This window comes from Chinchilla lanigera, unplaced genomic scaffold, assembly GCF_000276665.1.
Source record: "Chinchilla lanigera isolate Chin_1 unplaced genomic scaffold, ChiLan1.0 scaffold00087, whole genome shotgun sequence".
Lineage (NCBI taxonomy): Eukaryota > Metazoa > Chordata > Mammalia > Rodentia > Chinchillidae > Chinchilla > Chinchilla lanigera.
Genome location: NW_004955488.1, coordinates 8,128,034 through 8,152,170, shown reverse-complemented (window position 1 = coordinate 8,152,170; position 24,137 = coordinate 8,128,034). Strand labels below are relative to the sequence as shown.

At 40.2% G+C, this 24,137-nt stretch overlaps 1 protein-coding gene across 3 annotated transcripts in view; it reads right to left on the bottom strand.

Annotated features, from left to right (window-relative positions):
• Nucleotides 1-23,355, bottom strand: part of Col12a1 (collagen, type XII, alpha 1) — a 111,899-nt gene extending 88,544 nt beyond the window's left edge. For 2 of the 3 annotated variants that reach the window (XM_005404484.2, XM_013504416.1), the window contains exons 1-11: nt 23,035-23,355; nt 20,223-20,325; nt 13,536-13,652; nt 11,450-11,593; nt 10,973-11,029; nt 8,842-9,105; nt 8,503-8,667; nt 7,664-7,837; nt 5,264-5,554; nt 4,328-4,930; nt 2,969-3,241 (exon numbers count right to left, since the gene is read on the bottom strand). In XM_005404484.2, coding sequence (XP_005404541.1) covers nt 2,969-3,241; nt 4,328-4,930; nt 5,264-5,554; nt 7,664-7,837; nt 8,503-8,667; nt 8,842-9,105; nt 10,973-11,029; nt 11,450-11,593; nt 13,536-13,652; nt 20,223-20,295 — 2,161 coding nt within the window. In that variant the 5' untranslated portion in view covers nt 20,296-20,325; nt 23,035-23,355. The remainder of the gene's footprint in view (nt 1-2,968; nt 3,242-4,327; nt 4,931-5,263; nt 5,555-7,663; nt 7,838-8,502; nt 8,668-8,841; nt 9,106-10,972; nt 11,030-11,449; nt 11,594-13,535; nt 13,653-20,222; nt 20,326-23,034) is intronic. The other variant, XM_013504417.1, reaches the window with a different exon arrangement.
• Nucleotides 23,356-24,137: the final 782 nt, after the last annotated feature.

The window sequence follows — 24,137 nt, the reverse complement described above, 5'->3', positions numbered from 1 at the left end:
AGAGAAGAGAAGAGAAGAGAAGAGAAGAGAAGAGAAGAGAAGAGAAGAGAAGAGAAGAGAAGAGGAAAAGAGAAAAGGATAGCTTACACCTTGATTCATTTTGTATGGCAAGGAAAAAGATTAAATTAGAACAAATGAGGCAGATAGACCTATGGGTCAGAACCCTGGCTCTGAAGCTTAACAGATAGGTAATTTGGGGCATCAGATTATCCAGCAGTAAAACTTGACTACTTATTGAATTATTGCAGTGGTTGAATGAGAAAATCCATGGAAAACATTGAATATAGCATGTAACACATAGCAGGAGCTACAACATTGGTAATTAAAAGCATTTAATATAACATGTAAGGGGCTGGGGATTTAGCTCAGCAGCACAGCGCCTGCCTGGCAAGCACAAGGTCATGAGTTCGATTCTTACATATAACATGTAAGACATAGCAGGAGTTCCAACATTGGTAGTTAAGGAAAGTTTTGAATCAGAAACTTCCTTATTGACCAAAGAACATATAAATCACAAGTTTCACTGCAAATAGTAGACTAGGAAAGGCATTACCAAATGTTACTGTAGTAACTCAATGGTCCAAACTATAGTATACATGTGACTAGAGCAGCCACTACTCAAAAATCCTTTACATTGGAGTGTAAAGGGGGGAGTGCTTAATGTTTATTTCTACAGTTTGTTTTCATAAGAACCTTTATGGGAAAAAAGGGGATCCTGTAAATAACCAAAAAATGAAATGCTTCTTGGCCAAAAGCAGTATCAATGCATTTGTAAACAAGATAAACTTGCTCAGCCTATTAAGCACAAAAATAAAACTTGTCACAGACAGCACAGCTGTTCAAGAGTTGAGAGTGGGAAGTGTTTCATCCCAAGTTCTGGTGCGCTAACATGGCTGAACATGGAGGTAATTCTTTTTTTTTTTTTTTTTTTTTGGTTTTTTTCCAGTACCAGGAATTGAACTAATGACCTTGCACTTGCCAGGCAGGCCCTGTGCCACTGAGCTAAATCCCCAGCCCCCATAGAGGTAATTCTCAATTTTCCAGCCTAGGTCATCTCTGCCTCAGCCTCTTACAGGAACCCAGCACTGGCATTCCCTCATTTTCAGAGCTAACACTGCTGGTGTCATAGTCCCCAGGAGGATTAGTAGTCCAGGGAGGATATGAAACACTCATCGACATCATACCTTTCTCTATTTTTACAGGAAGGCATTAGAAGTAAACAGGGGTATAGAATTCAACAGCTGGGCAGGGTATTAAACATTTGGTTTCAAAAAACCTTTGTACTCAGGTTTGTTCTTGGATAAACTTCCTGTCCCATCCAGAAATGCTGAGGGAAAAGGGCCAGGCCCATCAAGCAACAGAGGGCTTTAGAGGAAATCAACAGAAAACCATATTATAGAAGAACCTCTAGGCTACAGAAACACAAAAGTCATAAGAGAACGCCTTAGGTCATTTTGTTTATTTCTCAACCCTCAGTCCGAACTGCACCTAACCATGCCCAAAGAAAAGATAACAATCTTACTCAAAAATTGTTTCAGAGGAAAACAGATTCTCTAGCTTTTTTCAATAAAGTTTGTCTATGTATGCCAACCTTGCCAGCAAATACTGCTTAGTAACAGTCTTAGATTCTTCCCTCTGCTTTTTTGGGCTCTCTCTCGGTCTCCTATTTCCAGTCATAACAGAAAGAACAATCTACATCTTCAGTGATAGTTTCTTTTTTTTTTTGGTTTTTCTCCAGTACCGGGAACCGAACTCACGACCTTGCACTTGCCAGGCAGGCGCTTTTGCCGCTGAGCTAAATCCCCAGCCCCTTCAGTGATAGTTTCTATGCTAAGAGTAATTGCTTTGTATTAATTTTCCCCTAATCAGGTTAAACTGATGTCCTTTAAATGTCAAATGTAATGAATCATATCAAAATGTATTCCACTCTACCCAGTACGAAGGATGTATCTGTACAAATAGATCTTAAAACATTGGTCAAATTAGCACACTGTGTTCATAGCAACACCAGTCACAACAGCTTAAAGAAGGGAGCAACTCAAATACCTACCACTGCATGATTAAATAAGATGGGGTCCATATATACAACAGAATAACATCCAGCCTTTAAAAGGAAAGAAATTCTGATACAAACAGCAACATGGGTCAGTCCTGAAGACATTATACCAAGTGAAGTAAGCCAGACCCAAATGGTCAAATACTATATGAATCCCTCCCTAGGAGGCACTTAGAGCAATCAAGTTCATAGCGGCAGAGAGTGGGACGGTGGTCTCCAGGAGCAGGAGTACCAGGAAATGAGGGATTATGATTTAATAGCTATAGAATTTCAGCCTTGCACACTCTAAAGACAGATGGTGGTGATGGTAGTGTGACAAATAAATATACTTAATGCTACTGAAATGTACACTTGAAGTGATGAAAGTAATATAATTTATGTTATATATGTTTTACTGCAGTTTTAAAAAGGAAATTAATATATGGTTATATATGGCAGACATGTATATATATACAGCAGATTGTGTGTATATATATAGCAGATATATATATGGCAGATATAGAAAGAGATAGGTGTAGATTATAGATATAGATAGATATAGATACAGATACAGATACAGATAGATATATGTATCTTTTAGCAAAGGCAACTGGAACATTTAAAATGTGCTATTACTGGAACACAGGACAGAAAAACATGGATGAGCAGTATTTCAAAGGTGAATTCCCTAATTATCAGTAATTCTCAATGTCTCTGAAATTCAAACATCCAAATAAATCTAGGGGTTTTATTTAAAAGCCTTTTTCTTTAAAAAAAAAAAAAAAGACTTATGAGTAAATGTGTTTTATAGATGCTGAATACTACAAAGGCATTCACAATTCTGGACTATAAAGCAGGTGGTACGACAAACTGGAACTTTGCTCTACAGTACACGGCTAGTTTCTGAAACCCTTGGTAGGAACCCCATCCCACCTTCTTGGGTCGTCTCTTCTCCAGCTGCAGGAACGCTGAAGCCATCCTCATACTCTGCAGTCACGTTCACCACGTACAGGGTCTCTGGCTTCAGGTTGCTGAGTACAACGCTGGTGCTCAAGGCTGGCTCCACCACGGTGATCCTGTCATCCCCAGTGGCCTCTTTGTATGTGATGTGATAGGAAAGCACATTTTCCCCTGCAGAATCCCAGTTGGCTTTGAAGCTATTTGAAGTCACCTCAGAAAAACTAAGGTTCTTTGGAGGCACATAAGCTATTGAAAAAGAGACACAGTTTATAATTTTTAAATCTGTAAAACAAAATGGCCAATGACTACAGGTATCTGAAATGACATATATTCACTTGGGAGAACAGTCATTGAAACCAACGTACTGAGTGACTTCTCCACACATGACCTTTTGGAGACAGTCACCCCCTCACGGTCTTGCAAAGAGCTCCTAATTGTCTGTCTTGAATGTTCTGATGCTGTTATAGACGTCTATGTGAAATTGAATGTAATTTTTGAATTTTTTAAGACAAAGCAGTGGTAGACTGGACCTTCCCAAGGGTATAAATATTTAAATAAAAGGGAGCATCACAGTTTGCCTTTCATCCCCGGTACTTGGATACTAACCTTTGTTGCTAAGTAGACAGATATCTCAGAATACAACTAAGAAATTTTTCTTAGCAGAAGTGTATTTCTCAAACTAAGTCTTTCACAAACCAAATCACAAGAAGAGACAATGCGCTTCTCCTCAGGAGACATACCATCAAACTACAGAGATATGACAGCAGAAAATTACTAACAAAGAAAGCAGTAAGTAAGAACATCACGTGAGTGGAAATGATAGTGTGTATTGTACTGCTAGAACTCTTAAGGAAGGCTTGCTGAAAAGGGTGCTACTTTCAACAATATTGAAAGAGAGAATGAAGACAAATGAAGAAGAAGATAAGAAGCTCCAGATGTGTGGAATGGTGCCCAGAGGTAATCCAGAAAAAGAAATGCATAAAAGGATTCAAAGATCTAAGATCTAAGGAGCCTTCGGCCCAAAGGATGTAGCTGAATCTCCAGCACACAGTTATACTTAATAAGTGCTTACTGATTATGCCAAATAGGTGTGATAAAGCTGGATTCCAGACCTACTTGAGGATCTAGGAACAAAATCATCTGATGACTGTTATGGGTAAGCAGGTTTTCAAAGAAATAACCCATACCCAGGACAGAGACATAGCTCAGAAGTAAATACATTGAGTTCAATAATTTCCAATAACATAGGCATTGAAGAAGTGTATTACCCCACAAGGTTCTAATCAAAAGGCTTTGTTCATGAAGAAATTACTTTTTAAAAACTATACCAACCTTTTTTCTTTATAGCTGCCAATTCTTGCTCAATTCTAAGACAGATAGACTGTGTGAGTTCAAAAGATATCCTCTGAAAAGCATCAAAGTCTTCCACCGTGAACACATGGGTCTCAGCGGGAGGAGAGGCAATAGCTTCCAGCTCTGAGCGAACTGCATCCTTCACACCGACTGCAAAGATTTCAACATCTGAATTCCTCAGTTTTATGGCAGGATCTCTGAAAGCATCTGATGATTTCCCGTCCGTGATGAGAATCATGACCTTTGGTACATTGCTCCTCGAACCTTTGTTAGGCACAAATATCTTCTCTCTGACATAAGTCATTGCTTTGCCAGTGTTTGTAGATCCTCCTCTGTAGGGGAAGGTGTTTATTGCTTTAATTATATCTTCGACTTTGGTAAATTCTTTCAAAGTGAACTCAGTATGAGGATCCCTGCTATACTGGACAAGGCTTATCTGTACTCTATTTGGTGAAATCTCAAAACTTTTTGCGAGAACTTCCAAAAAGGCTCGAACTTTAACGAAGTTTGCAATCCCAATGCTATAGGAACCATCAACCAAAAACACAATATCAGCTTTTATATCCACACCACGTGAGCATTCTGTAAAGACAAAGAAAGCCTGGTAAGCTTCAAAACATAGGAATAAATAAAAAAAGAGAGCTATCTGCCTTTCTTAGCATGCTTCCCTCTTTTTATGATAAATGTTAACTCATGTTAATTGCCCAAATTCATTCCCACACATGCATATCCTATGCTTCAATCAGCCCTGCAGCCCTCTCTGCCCCTTTGCTCTCCACCCTTTCATCCCAAGCATGCTTCCCTTGAAGAAAACTGTTGCAGATATTTTGTTTAAAACAAAGTCTGAGCCAGAAGGGCATACTGTCCAAAAAGACCCACACATATCCCAAACTCAAGAGTGTGCCTTTAACTTACCCACTTGAACTTTCATGGGCTGAGTCTTTTCCATGATTGAAATGGATTCGCTAGATGTCAGTCCCTTCATGGCAGACACACTGATTTGGTATTCCATGTCTGCGGACAGGTCACGGACATTGAGCATGGTTGTCTGCGGTCCCACACTCAAAGCATGATGCCGGCCGCCCGTGGCCATTGGGGTGAGGAGGACTTTGTAGCCAGTCACTGGGCTGGGTGATGGATCCCACCTCAGTTTAATGTATTTTGATGAGACCTCAGTAGCAACCAAATTTGAAGGAGGCTCAATAACTAAAAAGTAACAAGCAGACAGTAGTTAATAGCAGCTAGGTTCAGCTCTGTTGATTAAGTTATCGATGTTTGAAGGGCTGGACCTTCAATTCTCCATCTTTAAATTAATGACGAATACATCAAGCAGACTTTTCTGACACCCTCTATCCCCTAATTCCACCTGTACCTAACAAAGCAAAAATAACAAGTGCCTGGTTTTCAGTCAGGTGGCTGAAAAGTTTAAAGACAAAGAAAGCCTTAGGAAGAAATTAGCGCTAAGACATCTGCTATGTAATCCTTCTCTGGAATCAAGATTTCCATTTTGGTTTTGGCATTTCATCCGTTACCTTTATTTTCACATCTCACAGTATGAACAACAGCGGCCGGCTGTGTAACTCAGTGAATGAGCACTTGCCTAACATGCACTAAGGCCGTGGGTTTAATCCTCAGTAACACAAGGAAAACAAGTAAATAAATAAATAAATGCAAGCATTCCAAAGTAGGTACTTGATAAGTATTTGTAAAATCAGTGATTTGCTCAATTATTTAGAAAGTTTTCCTCTTTTGCGTCATAAAAGAAAAATTGTTATCTTTAAAAGATATTTTAAACACCAAGAAAGAATGCGCATTTAACAGTTAGGACATCATAAGATTTTTTAACGATGTTAAATAACTCTAATTCTACTTAATTAAGAGTAAGAAGCGGGGGGCTAGGGATTTAGCTCAGCGGCAAAAGCGCCTGCCTGGCAAGCGCAAGGTCGTGAGTTCGGTTCCCGGTACCGGAGAAAAACCAAAAAAAAAAAAAAAAAAAAAGTAAGAAAAACAGTTCAATTATGTTCAAAAGTACTATCAGAGGTGAAAAATAAAATAAAAGACAAACTACTTGAAGATATTTCAGAAAAGTCTTCAAAATTCTAGATCCAGAAGTGGAATCAACTTCCTGAAAATATAGTATGTAAGAAGTCATACAAGAACAGGTACAAGTTGATGCATCAGCTTCATAAAAGGCACTCAGATGTGGTACATGAAATGACATTTAAATGAGAAGTCACAGAAGCAACAGATGTGGCAGCGGAGTGTTTGGCTGAAACTCCTGAGTGATGCAGAGAAAGCGCAGGGAACAGGAGGCTCAGGCTGCAACCAGGAGAAGGCCCAGGAGACAGGCATGAACCATGGTGACACCACTCACTGCCTTGCAGGAGGTTGAGAAAGCGCAGAACCAAGTTCAGCCTATCTGGCCTGCATGCAACTGGACCTCAGCAAGGAATTCGTATGTTTAAAGGTTGAACAAAGAGAAGAAATTGGAAGGGGGGAAAGACCAATTTTATAGTACAGAACAAAACAAATCAAGATGCAAAGTCCATGAAGCAATGAGAAGAAGTTGCGAAGAGTTCAGAATTAGAGCCCAAAGTGTTGGGGTTTGGAGATTCATTGCTTGGTATGATTGAAGAAGCAACTAGTTAGAAATTATCTTTAATCATTTGTCAATTCTCAGACTAGAGAACAATCATGCAAAAATATAAAATTGTGACTTTTAATGTTCAAAATGGTGCTTATGAAACGGCTTTTTCAAACGCCTCTTCTTTCTTTCATGTATTTAGAAGTAATAACTGATAGAATTGGGAAAATGTTCCAGATGTGAGAGTATCACATTGATCTTTGAAATATTTTTAAAAGGTTTTAAGCAGAGTATGATAATAGAATACCCTTGTTATACCCAACTAATAGAAACAAGATTGTTATTAAGTCATACAATGCTAAAATAAATGTCTCTCCAGCCTACCAATGTTTAAAAGAAAGGATAACATAATTAAAGAAAGTAGCAGTAGAGCCTGAATATGGATAGAAAATATGCACAACAGGCTCTTTATAAAAAGAGCAAATCAAAACTTGTTTCCCCCAATTTTTAAGAAATTTACAATGATAGAACTATTTATTGTACCTTCCACGATGGGAGGTTAATAGGAATGGTATTACCAAACTAAGTTCTGAAAGATTAATGGAGTGTAAAGTTGGATAGTCACTGGAGCATACAGGTAAGTAGATGTGTCTACTTCCAGGATGCCTGTAAAGCTATATATGCTATCAAATGCTAGTACGTGAGAAACACTCAACAAACAGTACACTCACCTTCTTCTCCACTAACCAGTTCACCGAGCTGTTCATCAACACCTGTGCACACTTGTGAGATGATCTCATTCTGAATGTCCACAATTCCGTCAAAATTGGCCACATTGAAAACATGGTTCAGAGAAGGTGTGGATGCAATTTGTTTCAGTTCTTTTGCATCTGCAGCTTTAATACCTTTAAAAAAAAAAGGCCAATGATCTATTGAAATGGGAAAGGTATGAACCTGAAGAAGTTCTTTGTTTTTGCAATCTTTTACAGCTGAATACATCTTCAAACCCTTCTGAAGTCATGAGCTAGAACTGCTTTATTTCATAATAAATGCATAACTGTTCAGAAGGAGAGGGCATTTTATAATATCACATAAAGTGGCCAGCCAAAGAAGCAATGGGTGTTTGGTAAACAGAGTGAGCTCCTACTCCAACCATGTCGTCATTTGTCTCTGCCAAAGTAATGAGAATACTTTCTTCTGCAGAATCCTGAGTGAACTGGAAACTTCAGAATTCTTCAGGCATTACATAATATAGGAAACACATAAAAAACATTTAATGATAATACAAGAAGGGTCTTATTAGAATCACTGGCCCAAGATTCTTCAAAAAGTAGAGAGCTGGCAAAGAATGTGAATATCACCTTGCTTGATGCATATGTTAAGGGAATTTATGTGGAGGAAATAGATAAGCAGAATTTTTACTCAGAGACAATTTGGCTTGATACTATACCATAAAACATAGTAAACACTTCCAAGAGCATCCTTGTTTGAGAAATCAGTTTTTCCTCTTCCTAAGTAGTATGGGTATCAAAATAGTTCTCAAATAAAATAATTAAGGAACCTAACTTACCCAGAGAGAAAACTTCAACTCCAATATCACGAAGCTCTCGGGCTGGAATTTCCACTTCATCCTGGGATTTGCCGTCCGTAATGATAATTGCCACTTTAGGAAAGCCAACTCTTGCTCCAGCAGATTCCATGAAAGTGTTTTTCACTAAATAATCGATAGCATCCCCTAAAGGGCAAAGGAACACATTCATTTGCCTTATGCTTCTCAGTTTTGCCAAAGTCAAAAACTACAGGATCAATTTCAAAGATATTAAATACAGGGCAATTGAGCAATGCTTAATTTCTTTCCAAGACAGATATTCCATTTATCACAAAGAGTAATGAAATCAGTAAAACGTACCTGTCATTGTATTGCCACCTTTGTATGGGATTTTTTTAATTGCAGCAAGAAGCTCATCCCTTTGGTAGTACTGATTTAAGTTAAATTCGGTCCTGGTATCAGAGCTGTACTGAACAACTCCAACTCTTGTCTTCTCCTCCCCAATGTCAAAAGCAGACACAAGAGCAGCAATAAAGTCTAAAATGTACTTAAAATTGTTTCTTCCCACACTCCATGAGCCATCCACAAGGAAAACTAGGTCAGTCCAGGCACTGACAGAGCATTCTGAAATATATTTGACATCTTTTTAAAATACTGCATCATTAAATCAGTCCATCCTTAAGAAATATTAGCTAACACTGCAAAAATGTTGTCCTTTAATATTCCATTCATAGAGTATGCTTAGCCATAGTTCCTGGTCCACACACATAAAAGAACATAAAATTTTATTAGCACATTCAGGGTCCTCACCAAGATGCACTTTGGAACTAGCTGTCTTCATATCACTATACAAGATATTAGACAACAAGCAATAATTGGAGATATGACATGCTTAAGAAAAATACAATTCAAGGATTCAAGATAGGCTTTCAGCCTATTTAGTTCATAAACTATATTCTCACTGTTCTCTCTAAGTAAAAATTATGTAAACTATCTGGGAGACATACAAAAGAAATATGTGTTTTAATTCTTTGGTATTTGTCAATAAATAAATACAAAACAATTACTGTGCTGTTCCATTAACTGCAACTGAGTTGAAGAAAAGAACATTTTGTAGTATTCTATTATATTTTTTCAATATACTTGTCTAAAGTTCGCAGTAGGGTTAGATTCTAGACAGTTAATGGAGTCCAAGCATAAATTAATGCAAAGTAACCAAAATATCTTATCCTAATTGTCAACCTACTCAAGTTTGACAACTAAAACCTACTGTACTACGAAAGAGAAAATAATCATTTTATCCAAAAATTAAGACTCCATATGGTACCCTTAAAGTGCTTCAAGGCAGTGATCAGCTTTTATAACCAAATACATTTTCCTTCCTCCTCTGAATGGTGTATATGCAGGTTGATGTCCACAGAAATTTGTATTTCTGACTTTCTTTTGTTTCCTTTTTTTTTTTTTTTTTTTGGTACTGGGAATCGAACTCAGAACCTTGTGCTTGCCAGGCTGGTGCTGTGCTGTTAAGCTATACCTCCAGCCCCAGAAATCTGTATTTGTAAGGCAATGCTAAGTGGATTTTCTGAAGATGTTTTTATCCTTTTAGGTAGGTGGACTGGGAAGAGAAAGAGAGAGTCCTGGAAAGTTTTGAAAGCCAGATGCAAGTTGCATGCTTAAATAATTTTTGCACAGTGTTTAATAGACCAATGTAAGTCTATCAAAAAGTCTATATTTGGCATAGCGCTTTGATTTAGGATAAACACTGATGCCTCGGGGAAAGTATTGGAGTTGTAACTTCATATTGTAAACCTCATTTCAGGTTACATATTAGACATCTGAAAGAATGACAAACAGAGATCTGGATAAAGAGGTTTGTGTTTATAGTCTTTCTATTGTCATTCTGGGATGTAAATCCAACTATCACAAAGTGGGAAAATCAGAAGGTCAAGGAAACTCCTTAAGAGTTCATCCTAGTAAGTCAGACAAAGCCATGTGAGACAAAAAGAAGCTCATAACCATGAAATCTACCCTAAATAAAATTGCTTTCATCTAATTACACCAATTGCACCAATTTATCAGTGTTGTCTTAGAGAAACTCTAGAGAGGTTGAAAAAGCCGCCATTGACTCAGACAATGTAAATACCCCAGAGATGAGCACAACACCCCCTTCAGCCTTAGAAATTCACCTTCTTGCTAGTTGAGTTGCCTCGCCATCAATAGTGTGTGTTTCTCTACCTTTTGTTTCCCACACATCACTAAATGCCACCTGTTTCTACCAGTTTATTTTAGAATGAAAAATTTGCTAGAAAATCAGAACTTAACTTTCATAGCTATCTAATTATACATTTCTCATACTGTCTGTGCTCCATCTAGATAAACCTTATAGAAAGTAACAAAAGAATAAGATTGATCTTTGTATATAATTGAAACATTCCTACATGTTACTAACTACTACAAACAAATTCAAGCCAAAGTACAGGGAAACACTCACTTTGTATCTCTTTTTTTCCAGGTTTCTTCTCTGGCTTTGATGGACCACCTGTTTGAACTGAATGAAAACCTCGTTGTTACAATGGGAAATGAAACCAAACAAGTAATTCATAATAAGAAAATAAATGTATTGTTTTTGCCCACTGTCTTTCAAATGGTTGTGGCTGACTGATCAGACTGCCAAGTAGCATTCCCTTGCAAATTTACTGTTGTTAGTGAAAATTTACAGATATTTCTAAAAGACTTTAACATTATTGCCCAGCAAAGTTTAACATTTTCAGTAATTTTCATTCAGACAATTTCTACTGCTTCCAGAGATGTGGAATGAATTATTTATATCCACTAATAACTAGGGTCACAGAAGAATTACTAATGCTCTTATAAATTGGCTATAGAATAGGAAATTCAATGTGGAATTGGAAAAAAATCTTCTGCAAAAGAAAAATCTGAAAACACTTGACTATATTTATATGCTTACTTGTTAGTTGGCCTATAACTGGTACACTTTCTTCTACTTCATCATATGAAGTTATTGTCACCACATATTCTATTTCAGGTATAAGGTCAGATAATAATGTTTCAGTGGTACTAGCTGCCAAGGTAAATTCTTTGGTGGGACCATCTAGAAATGTAGAAAAGAGAAATATGAATACAACAAGTCATTTTTAAGTATAACACTAGCCAAGATACTATAACTTTCAGATGTATTCAAAAATCTGAAAGATTCAGCACATACTTTTTTCATATCATCCAAACATTATTTTTTAAAAGCAGGACCTTGAATTTTAGAAATTCAATAAGTGTACTGGCCTTGCCTTTACTTGTTATAATAATATTCAATGTTTTCTTAAGGCTCACATTTCTCCTAGATTAAAAGAATATCAAACCAAAAACACCTCATTGCTTTTGAAGATGAATGTACATAACAAAATTTTATGAATTTTTATGAATGAAGTAAAACAGAGAATAATTTCCCATTGCACTCTGGAGAATGAAAAGAATGGATAGAATTAAAATCAAGGAGAACAAACCTCATAGGTTTGAACTGGCCCTTAGTGAATAACAACTTACATGGAAATAATGTATCTTTCATGCTTAAATGAGCATATATCTCAATAGGTAACCATGCCCCTTTGAATTGACTTCATTCAGTATCAAACATTTCAAGGTACATTATATGTTTATTATATAGTGACAATGTAGTTCCATCCAGATTCTGCTAATTTTCAAGTCAATCCAAAAATACTCTAGCTCCTAGGGGCTAACTGCCTGCTAGTATTTTCAATTACATTAAATTTTCACTGAGACATTAGGAAAGGTAGCATGTGTAACAGAATCCTGAGAAATGCTACAGAATCGCATATGGAACATGCAAAACCAACCAGTGCTTCAGAAGACAGACATATTGTGTGATCAACTTTGCATGCCTATATCTGGTCATCTGAGCAACTACTTTGAAGATAGCAATATAATAACCATTGTTAATTTCCTATCATCTTGTTTTGAAATTCTGATTGTTTTCATTGGGTCTTTTTTTTTCTTTCTCTTTAAAATGAAAAAAGACATTGGGGACCTGATGGATGAGGAACAGCCTGAACAAAGTTTTGTAAGTGCTGGGAGATAGTAATTTCCAATTCCTAGAAACTGGATGGAGCCCATTTGAATTGTTTTTTGCTTTGGAATAACTGCACTACTTAGCTGCAAATATATCTGAGAAGATTCAAAGAGAGAAAAGTAAATTATTGATCCTTGGTTAAGGTCTTACATCATATTTCTTCCAAAGTTCCCTGATTAACTTTGGTATTTTTAAAGCCCAAAGGATAAGTAAACACACCTCTGGTGATGTTATTTTGCCATTATCCATCTCTACTATCAGCCAATGAAGACATCTTACACTTGGCCGGGGAAATGGTTAATTTCCCACTCCATCTTGGAATTAAAAGTTAATCAACACACCTTGGTTCTCCATACTTGGACAATATCACTAACTAAAAAGATAAAAATGCTTACGAACAGTCAGAACAACTTTGGTTTGGATTGGGATGGATTTGGTTGGGTTTCCCAGGACTCAACCTAGGATCTACAGAATCCACCCAACCAAACTACAGTCTTGTCTACAGCACTGTCACTCAGCATCCTAGAATAATGTGTCCTGACTCTAAAATGGTCAGGATTCTGGGTAAGGTGTAACAATTTCAATGCTCAGTATGGACACCATACTAAAACACTGAAAATACTGAAGTAATTAAAGAAGAATGCCAAAAGTAAGAATTCTATTGGATAAGATCAAAGATTACTAGCAATGTTCTGAGCAGGTAAAAAAATTAAAAGTCCATTTGTATTAACAGCACCTTAGCACAGAAAAACCTACTAACAAAGCCGACATCATAAAAATAGAAGAGTGGGTGCTAGGCTGGAACTCCATAATCCACCAAACATCTGGTTATATCAACCAAATCCTTCAAGCATGCTAAATTGTGGCTCCTTCATGATGAAATGGGAAGAGATAGGATTATATATCTTTGACACCTGTGTCTTAAATCCCCCAACATCTTGAAAGTTACCTGTAGTAGGGTCCACTGTTATTCTGTAACCCACAATTGGATCAACTGGTTTTTCCCATGACATATGAACAGTATTTTCATCTATAATTTTAAAATTCAAGTCTGAAGGTGGGTCAACTGCAAGAGAGAGAGTTGATATTAGTTACATTTTCCAGTGTCGCAAAGTGGTCAGCATGATAAAGAATTGTGTTGAGCGAAGCTTACTAAAGTTGTCTTTGCATAAATTTGTTTCCAACAAATATAAAAGATATCTTGTTGGATAGGAATAAAATTAAAAGCTGACAAGATATGACAAAACATCAGAGAGTATACATATTACAGAAGACAGCACAAAACACTTTTGATTCTTGAGTTGCTAGGTCATTCAAGAATGTCCAGCAAAATCAAGCATAATAGAAACATATTTTGCTACAAGTACATACAAGTGCAATGAAATCACATATAATAACCACATATGCAAACAATCCACACAAAAATTAAAAGAATCTCAATACATGCTGAGTGTATTTTGAACAAGCATGCCAAATCACAACCTGCTTACAACCTTAGAAGTTAATTTAGAACATTGACATAATACTTTTTTCATAATGTGGAAAGGATTCAATGATTTCTTGGTTCATTCTCTGCATTACTGCCTTGTTATGAATTATTGTTAGATACCTCTCAGTCTGTGGCAGAGAGAAAACTATTTTCATGAAAAGGAGAAATCATAGGAAACAGATATGTCTCACATGGAAATATACATTTAAATGTATATTCACGTGGATATAGACAAATATTCAAAATAATAATAAGAGACATTAATTTATAAGTATATAAACAGTGGCATACAGATGTTTATTATACCAATATTCTGCCTGTTTACACCAACTTGCTTATGTGTTTCCAAGGTGTAAACTAACACTGTTATTTCCTTTGCAGCAGGTATACACCATACTAAAAATGGCATTTTAAGTTAAAATGCCAGTATGGTCCTTTGCAAGCAATGGTTAATTATGAAAAGACAACACCAATGGATATTTATGACATTTATTTACAGAACTTAAGGAAATAAGTGAAGAAAGATCAGCAATCGGAAGACATGACTGCGCATATAAATTTGGATAAGTCAATGACAGGAATAACTAAGAGTACACAAAGGCATAGTTTACATACAAAACTGTACAGCCTCATGCATGTGCCAATGAAATGCTGACTTCTTTTTAGTTTCCCACAATGAACAAAAGCCTCCATGTACAATAGTCATTACACAAAGACGTTTCTGAAATATTTTACAATGATATTCTCTCTGCAAGGTTCGTGCACCAGCATGCGGCACTATACTGGTCACTGTCCGTGCATGGCCAATGCATGAAACATGACTACATGGGAAGCAGAGCCCTAAAATAATGTCCAGCCACACTTTTATTACAAGGCTTTTAACCTGAAAGGATTCCTTGTCAGTTTGAATTTTTACATTCGTTTTGAGAGATGATAGTCTCCTCTTTGATTTTTATAAAGGTCAATTGAAATACAATACTAGCTCGAGATGGGAATCATAGAATTTAACTGGGGTTAGAAGTCTACAAAATATTAATAGTATGTTTTAATGGAAATAAGACAAATTAAGAAAACATCTGCTGTAATGAATTTCTGCTTCCAACTCTAGCAGATGACTCTATTTTTACTGGATATACTAGTACAGAAATGAATGTTATTTTCTTATCCATACACAGGCAGTGAGATTAGATTATTAATCTACATGCATATTTCAACAGTTCAACAGTCTTCTGTCTGTAATCATTATTACAAGGTTTAGCTGAAATCATCACTTAGTATAACAAGCATGCAGCAAATGTTAATAAGACAATGATATGAAGAATATCATTATAAAATATTTCTCCAATAGCAATGGCTCAGGACAAATTTAATGCAAAGGCAGACACAACTGGCCTGAGCATGCTTTGAAAAAAAACCAGTACATGGAAAAGCAGTACCACCAACCTTGGAAGGAAATTGACCTGAAGCAGCGGACACTAGGTTAAAACTGCTGAAGGTCAGCAGCGGCCCACCTTGTGGATGTTCAAATGGCCAGGATTCCAGATAAACTGAAAAATTGACTGTGGGGAAAAGTCTGTAACATTTCAGAGGAGTTTAAGGTGCCCATAGAAACTCAAATGTGGTGTTTTGGAATTGATCTTAAGAAAAAAGGCCAAGTGGCGTGTGTAAGCAGACAGCCACTCCCGTTTTCTTCTTGCTGGTTTTATCACGGGTACCATCTCTCTGGATTACTATTGTACTTATACATTTTTGCTTCATGGAAAAATAATAAAGTTGCTGTGAGTGTGTGACCTATGTGTATTTAAATCAATGTGAGGATATATTTTTATTAATTTGCAATATCTTTTATATGAGAATAACCCACATTATACTGTCAGAGAGTCTACATGTTCCCTAATACAGTGCTGATGCTGGAATATTTTAAAGAGGAAATATGTGAACATATGGCTTACAATTGCAGAGCTAAAGTTTCATAGGAGAATCTGAAACAAGATCTAAAATCAGAAATAAATAAGTAACAATCTATGGATATTCATAAAACCTGAGTACTAATAAAGACTAAAACTCCATGTATTTATAATTCTAATAGTTTAATTTCATACTTATGAATAATGTTCTTATATCAAAACATGTCTAATGAAATTTTTATATGTAGATTGGCAGGGTTTAAGACATTTTAGGATGGTGATCTTAGAATAATCTTCGTGAGTATCTTCTGTGTAATAAGTACAGAGCTCATCACTTGGTATGGTATGTATTTTCTTCCTTATGACAATGGAGTAGTAGTTGTTATTATCCTTGTTTTACAGACAAAATTCAAGAGAGGTTAACACAACTAATAGGGGGCAATACTTTTATCCCATGGTCAAACTCTAAAGCATATTTTCTACTGCACTAAATTAAATGTAAAAAGATTTCATTCAGAATTAGGTTTAAAACCAGTATTTGCATGTTGTTGCCTGTTGCTATCTACGTACATATTTTTCTACGCTATGAAAAATTATTGGAGGAATAAATGCTGTCTGGTAAATAACAAATATATGGTATGCAGACTTCTCCAACTCAGATATAGACAGAATTGGCTATATTAACTTCACACTTGTTCAAGCAATTTTGAAACTAAAGTGTCTGTCTTGATACATAATAAAGGAAAACAATTATTTTCCACTAGACTCCCCACAGGAGTCTATGTCCCAGAATTTGCCAAACATTGGGCAGGGATGGATGGATGGATGGATGGATGGATGGATGGATGGATAAGTGTGGAAGGAAAATACTAATAAACTTTATTAAGTGTATATAAATAATACACATACAGCAATGCTGAGAGTAAACAGTGGAATACCATCTCAATGAACTAGTAAGACACTTAGTCTATTGATAGAATAGTGGAAGGATATTACCTAATGATAAAACCTTTACCAGTATGCAAAGTGTGAAGAATTTACTATATTCCACAGGTATTATCTATATTTTCCAAAGTTTGTATAAATTAAATGCTGTTTGAAATACTGTCAAAATTTGCTTCACTTATGCTCACAAAATACCGAAACTAAACACTTGAAAATTTAACATTTGGGGCAGGCAATAGATTACTTTATATATGTTATAAAGTTACAAAATGTGCTTTCATTAAACTGACAAGGTTGACCAGTTGTGGAGTTTAGTGTGACGAAATCAGAATTAAATTTGTACTAGAAGTCATGGGTTTTGTCTGTGCTTTGCTTCTAGGCGCATTAGTTGATAAATTTATTCAACCTTTCTGGGCCTTATTTCCTCATTTGGAAAAGAAGACATTCAAACAGATGCTCTCTAAGTTCTCCTCTAGCTTGAAATTTCTTTAGTAATATATATCACACATAGGATTATAGAAGTATATAGTAGTTAGCTTCTTAACCAAGATGAAAGACAAAGCTTATGACCTCGACTTCCTCATAAATTGATAATATTCAGTTGTTCATTATGTACTATAAACTATAAATATGACTTACAAAAATTAAAACTCTGTTTCACAAAATTTGTGTCCATCTAACATTCTAGATTAATTAGAAAGGTGTCCAATTCTCGGGAATGTTGGCCATTTTCCTTTAACTCCAGTGTTAAATTTTCAAAAACATAATTAACATATTATATGACATAGGAGCCAAAAATAATTCACATACTCTACACCATAGAAAACACTGGCCAAATTATAAAAGTCTCTCCTGTAGCCAAAGATTATAAATACTCAAGACAGAAAAATTATTTTCAGGGCCAGAGATATAGCTCAGTGGCACCATGTCTGTCTAGCAAGTGCAAGGTCCTGAGTTCGATTCCCAGTGACAATAAAAAAAGAGAAAAGAAAAATTATTTTCACCTTTATTTCTGTATAATATACCATAGCATGAAAAATATAATTTTTCATATAAGGAAACAGAAGAAAAACAAAAGAACAAATGTAGTATTATAGTAAAAAAAAAAAAATGAGAAAGAGGCAAAAGGCAAATGGCAAAACCTTTCAATTAATATCTCCAAAAAGGTATTGGGTGTTCCACATATTAAAATTAAGTAATTAGAAAATGGTGAGAAGACAGTAGGAATACAAAAATACAGTATGAGTCAGAAAAAAAGAAAAAGAAAGAGTAACTATGGCTACTTTAGGACTAGGGTCAAATGGCACAGTACCAAACAGAGGTGCAAGTTGAAATTCTGAAATGTTCCAACAGAAAAATTTCAAAATTTCTGTTTCCAGCTCATTGTCCCCAAAAAGGCTTTGGCCACAAATCTTGTTAGAATTTCCAGGCTCCTGGGGCCACTTAATTGGTGATTAACACCAGAGCTGTGTTGTCCAGCCCTGAAGCAACCAGCTCATGCGGCTGTCCAGTTCCTGAAATGCGGCCAGTGTAAAGCAAAATGTGAGCTGGATGTTGTGGCGTATGCCTGTAATCCCAGCACTCGGGAGGGTGAGGCAGGAGGATTGTTGCGAGTTCAAGGCCAACCTGAACTGCATAGCGAGACCCTGTCTCAAAAAGACAAAATATAAAAAATAAAACAAAATGTACTGCGAACCTAAATGCACACCCACCTTTAAAAATTTGGTATAAAAATGCAAATACAGCACTAGTGATTTTTACATTGATTACATGTTGAAACAGTCACTTTACGTCAAATACAGTATATCATAGAAATGAACTGCTCCTGTTTCTTTTTCTTTTTTAATACTAGAAAGTTTTAAGTTGCATATGTGGCTTACACTTGTGACTCATATTTCCACATGACAGTGCCAAACTAGAAAATAAGGCACCAAAAAAATGAATCCTATTGAAAAATACTGACCTAAAAGACTAGAAGTCAAGAGAACATAGATACAGCTTAAGAAAGCAAAGCAAAGAACTATATGCTATGGACACTGGTACAACTTCAAAAGAAAAGGAGAATTCTAGAAATAATCAGGATGAAAACAGTGAAATATTCTTTTTACCTGCAGTTTACTGACTAGCCATTGTCCAAGTCAGAATTGATTTTTTTTCCATTTTCATCTTTTCTAACTTATGCTTCTCCTAAGAATTCACAAATGTTTTATTTTCAAATAACAATTTCCTAGTCAACAATAAGGGGGCCACGTCTGTGAATTGCCTAACAATATCTGCAGTAGTGCTTCTAGAAGTCCCTCAAACAAAATTCCTTGCTAAGGAGAGGAGAAAGGGTCCCAAGGCCGCCTCACCTGAGGATCCCCGCAAAGAAGCCAAGAGTCGCTCCCCTCACAAAATGCTCAAAGGACGCGAGCCAGTGAGAGGACAGCTTACAGGAGAGCTTAGAGGTCATGTATATGAATTGTCTTATTTTTAGTTTTTTTGTACCTGCAGTTTTGAACTAGAAACTTTTCAGAAACCTCACTGTGTCATGCAAAACTCCTGCTTTCCCATGGCTTCTATAAAAGTGCAGCCCACCCTGAAATCACAACTGGGCCTGTAGAAGTCTTTCTCCCCTCACTTCACCGGGGGTGTTTTTTAAAATTAGCTACCTTTGATGACGTTGCTGATTTATCTTGCAGAGTAATACTGGCTTGCCTGGTCTCCAGTGATCGCTGAGAAAAGTTCCCTTGGCATTATAGAAAGGGTTGATCAGGGACCCCTGAAACTCAAGAGTATCCAACGGGCCCAACAAAATGAACAGCAAGTTTGCGAGTCTGCCCAAAGCCCGATCTTTCTCTAGGGAGCCCTGCGGCTCCCAGCCGGGGCGCGGAGGTCAGACACCCGAGGTCCCAGAAGGAGGCTGATGCAGGCGGGGCCGGGTGGCGCCCCGCCCCGCGGTGCTGTGGGGCCGGAACGCGGGTCTCCGCGGCGCGCCCTGACACGTGGAGCCGGGGAGGCGCGGCCGGAGCTCGTCGTTAGCGGTGTCCCCGGGTCTCAGCCGCGGTCGTCCTCGGTCGGTCCTGGGCGGGCGGCGGTGTGGACAGCACACCGCGGGGACTGGCGCAGGGAGCCGGCAGCGCACACGGAACTCGGGGTCAAGCAGAAGACAGAAAAGGCAGAGCCGAGCGCTGGAGACGACAGAGCGCGGGAGGAGAGCGCCAGCAGGACAGCGGGACAGAGAGGACAGCGGGACAGAGAGGACAGCGGGCCCCCTCCGCACTTGCAGCGAGGTGGGCGGGAGCAGGAGCTTTACCTTCTGCCTCGACGGCCGTCAGGAGCAGCGCCGCGCCCAGGGCGGCGAGCGCCGCGGGGAGCCGGGTCCGCATGCTGGCGCTGAGCTCGGGCGCGCAGAGAGGCTGTGGGAGGAAGCGGGGCCATCGTTACCAGACCGGCAGCTGGGGCCGGGCACACCTGGAGCCTGGACCCGCCCAGGGCCCGGCCCCCAGCAGAGTCACGACCACAAGTCGGCCATCGCCCGGAGACGGAGCGCAGGTTCAGAGGGTCCTGTGTCCCTTGCCAGGGTCCTGACACCCTCTGGAAGGCCTGGCAGCCCCGCGTGCCCCCTCCGCTCTGCCTGGGTGATGCTGACCCTCAGTCCTCATCCCTGACTCCACTACCTGCGTCTCTCCCAGCCGGGGTTTCACTAGGCTGCTTTTCCTAGCTGCTAACCTCCCCAGGTCCCTGTTCCCTGCTGGTCTCAGAGTAATTTGGAAAAGCATAATAAATCTCTTTTACTCTTTTTTTTTTTTCCTTCTTCTTTTTTGGCCTGGGAGTATGCAGGTCTTCCAGGTCTGAAAAGGATTACACAGATCTATGTAAGGCCAGGCTGAAACCTGACTGATTGTTTGCCAAAGGTGAGAGTTCACAACTGAAATACATAATAAAAAGAGGTGTGGGAATAGAAGAGGAAAAGCATGCTTGTCTGTTTTCCCCAAATATTTTTAATAAAAAGTCCTAGTAATAAATATTTGCATTTTACTCTTCATTTCTCTTGGAAAGCTATGGTTATATATGTCCAGAGATGTTCTATTCTGATTTTTTCTGATTCTGTGACTAGATTATTAAATTTTTAAAAATAAAGCATCCTGGGCTGGGGATTTAGCTCAGCGGCAAAAGCGCCTGCCTGGCAAGGGCAAGGTCGTGAGTTCGGTTCCCGGTACAAGAGAAAAAAAAAAAAAAAAAGCATCCTACTCATCTTTTGCGGTTTCCCAACACACAGTAGGTTTTTAATCCGTCACCAGAATGGAATCTCCTAAAATACTCTAAGGCCAATCTAGAGACAATAGTTACTAGCAATGCCAGTAGCACGAAGTTGAGTCTGAAGAAGAGTTGACTGCTGTGGGCTTGCAGGCTAGGGCCTCCTGGAAATGGAGACGAAAGGGTCGGTGCTTGGAGATCCAAAGGTCAAACCTTCCTTGAGAAAAGAAACCGAGGATCTCCAACCAAGTCTTTGCAAATTACTGGCACAATGCCCTGGGCACCTTTCCTTTACCTGAGTGTAAATTGCCTTTTAAATGTCTGAGGAGCAGGCTGCCAAGCTGCCCGGAGCTCCTTTGCATGAGGCCAAGATTAAAGTCTTGGCGCTGCTCTGAGGATCTAAGGACTCTCGCAATTGCTCTCTTCCCAATTAACTGTTTGACATTTCTAACCCTCTTCTCCATCCCTGAGTGAAAAGCTGAAGGTGAGACTAGGCCATTGTTTCCAGAAATCTGGCCATAGCTTCGCTCTGATTATTTTTCAATTCCATTGGCATCCGTGCTCACGAAAAGCTAAAGGCTGATGATAGACCCATTAAAGGCCGTGTGCAGTTTTTTGTTGTTTTGTTTTGTTTTGTTTTGTTCTTTTGTTTTTAATCGAACTCATCAAAAGCTTGAGGCTGGAAACACTTCTGCCTAGGTCTAGAGCGCCGCCCACCGGCTGCTGGGAGGCACCAAGAAGGAATCGTCTAGCCCTGGGGTGTCTAAAGGCGGTCGGCTCAATCAGCCAGGCGTCTTGTCCATATTTTTACAAAGAAAATATTTTCTGTTCTTTTCAGCCCAGACATTTACCTGCCTGCTTAGCAGCACTTCATTGCGCATTCCCAGACACCAGCGTCTGAAAGCGCCCGCCCCTAAGTGGCAGCGAGGTGTCCACCCCCAACCCCCAGTTTTGCCCTGATGAATGACAGTGTATGGGGGACTGTGCTTCGGAACCCGGCCTTCTTGGGTCCATTCACCCTTCCACCCCTGCGCCTCTGCCAGACACCAATCCCTCAACTCTCTCTCCAGGTAAAAAAGAAATCACGTATGTATAGGTGCGCACATGCAGGGTCTCTCAAAGTATCCTGCGTGTCTATCGCCCACCTCCTCCCGCCTTAGACCCTGGTAAGCCTGGGATGAGCTGAGTACTCACTTCCTGTCCTGCCCCACCCCAGCCCAGCTTTCTTTAAGTCTGCAGAGTTCAGATTTGGGGGTGGGGGGATCACTCGTATGGTCCTAGAGGAAGCTGGTTCGTTTCCCAGGTCCCGGGTCCCGGCTCCACAAACCAGCTCCCCTTCCCCCGCTCTCTGTGGTCCTCCTACTGTAGGATTCCGGATGGTAGCGGTCTCAGAGATCTCAGAGATCTCACAGACTCCGAGAAGGACCTCACCCACGCTTTGCGAGAAGCCACCAGGTGGAGGCCAGGAAAAGGGGCAGGGAAATGGCCCGGGTCCTGCGGGGGAATCAGTCTTCAGATGCCACACGCGCCCGTGCAGCCGGAGCGAGCTGCAGAGAGCTCCAAGGCTCAGAGGACCCCGCGCAGAGCGTCCCCAATACAGGACAAAGCCCGCCCAGCTGGGGCGTCTCAGGGCTCGCAGCCACCGCTCCCGGACGTGCCGCACTGTGGTCCACAGCATCTGTAGACCGAAGTCTTTCGCCTGGCACCACACCGAGCAGGGTGCCGTGCGCACGCAGGTCCCTGGGCGCCACGGCAAGTCTTCAGCACACCTCCACTCATTGATCTACAGAGCCCTTATCTAGAGCAAGCTTCCCACGCTGTCTTTCAGGAGGGCCAGGTAGAGGAAAGTCGACAGAAACTGGACTTACCCCGGGCTGCGGAGACAGAGGTAGCGGCCGACTCCTCGCCCCCCAGCGGTGGCGCAGCGTCCGGGGATCCCACGCGGCCGAAGTGCAGACAGCAGCAGGGAGGCAACCGAGGAGCAGGAGGAGGAGGTTCCCCGGAGGAGCGCGGACTATCGGGGCTCAGGAGTAGGATCCCGGGAGGAGCGAGGGGCGTTCGGAGCGCAGGAGGAGGAGGGTCCCGGGAGGAGCGCTAACAATCAGCACGCCGAAGCAGGACAGCCCCAGCCCCGGGAGCAGCGCGGATGATCGGGGCGCCGCCGCCGCCGAGTGGCAGAGGCTCCTTGCCCTGCGCCTTAAGAGGGCTGCTCCCGGCTCTCAGCTTACTGGGTTACGAAACTCCGGGAAGGTGGAAGGCTGCCACGGGTGAGGTCTGCTCCTCCGGCGGGAAGGAGGTCCGCTTTGGGAACGCGTGCATACCTCGAGCATTCCTTAGGCGTGAGGTGGCGGTCGCCGCAGGAGCTGCCCCCCGGGGGCGGGGAGAGGGAGGAGGAGCGGGGACGCCGCGGCCGGGCTCTCTGCCAGCGGAGCGCGCTCCTCCGCAGGGGCGGGCGGGGGCTCGGGTTTCCCCATTCGTGCGGGATTCTTTAATAGTTTGATTTTGCTAAAATAAGAACAGTGAGAAAGAGCTTCGCATTTTCACAACAGCAGGATGTGTAGCTCATTGGCGCCCACTCTATCCCACTTCAACTCGTCCTTCCCTCGTCTACCTTCCTCCCCCTGCGTCCTGGGTGCGCTAAACTGATTTCCAGGGTTTCCATGAACTAACTGTCTGCGCGCGCGGCCAGCCTGCTGTCTGTCCCGTCTCCAGGCCGCGCGAGCGGGCTCAGAGCTGGGGTGGCCTTCCCGGGTCTGTCTCCCCTGGCGCTGAGCTATGGACTTGGGAAACTTCTTCTGAGCCAAGAGGGGTGCAGAGGAGAGCTGTGGAACCTTGGGGTCCTCAGAGCCAGAGCCAGAAGACACCCAAGAATGAGGTCCAGTGGTAGAATGTTTGCCTAGAATGTATGAGGCCCTGAGTGTAATCCTTACTACTGCCAAAAGTAGAAAATAAAATAATATCACCTAAAGGA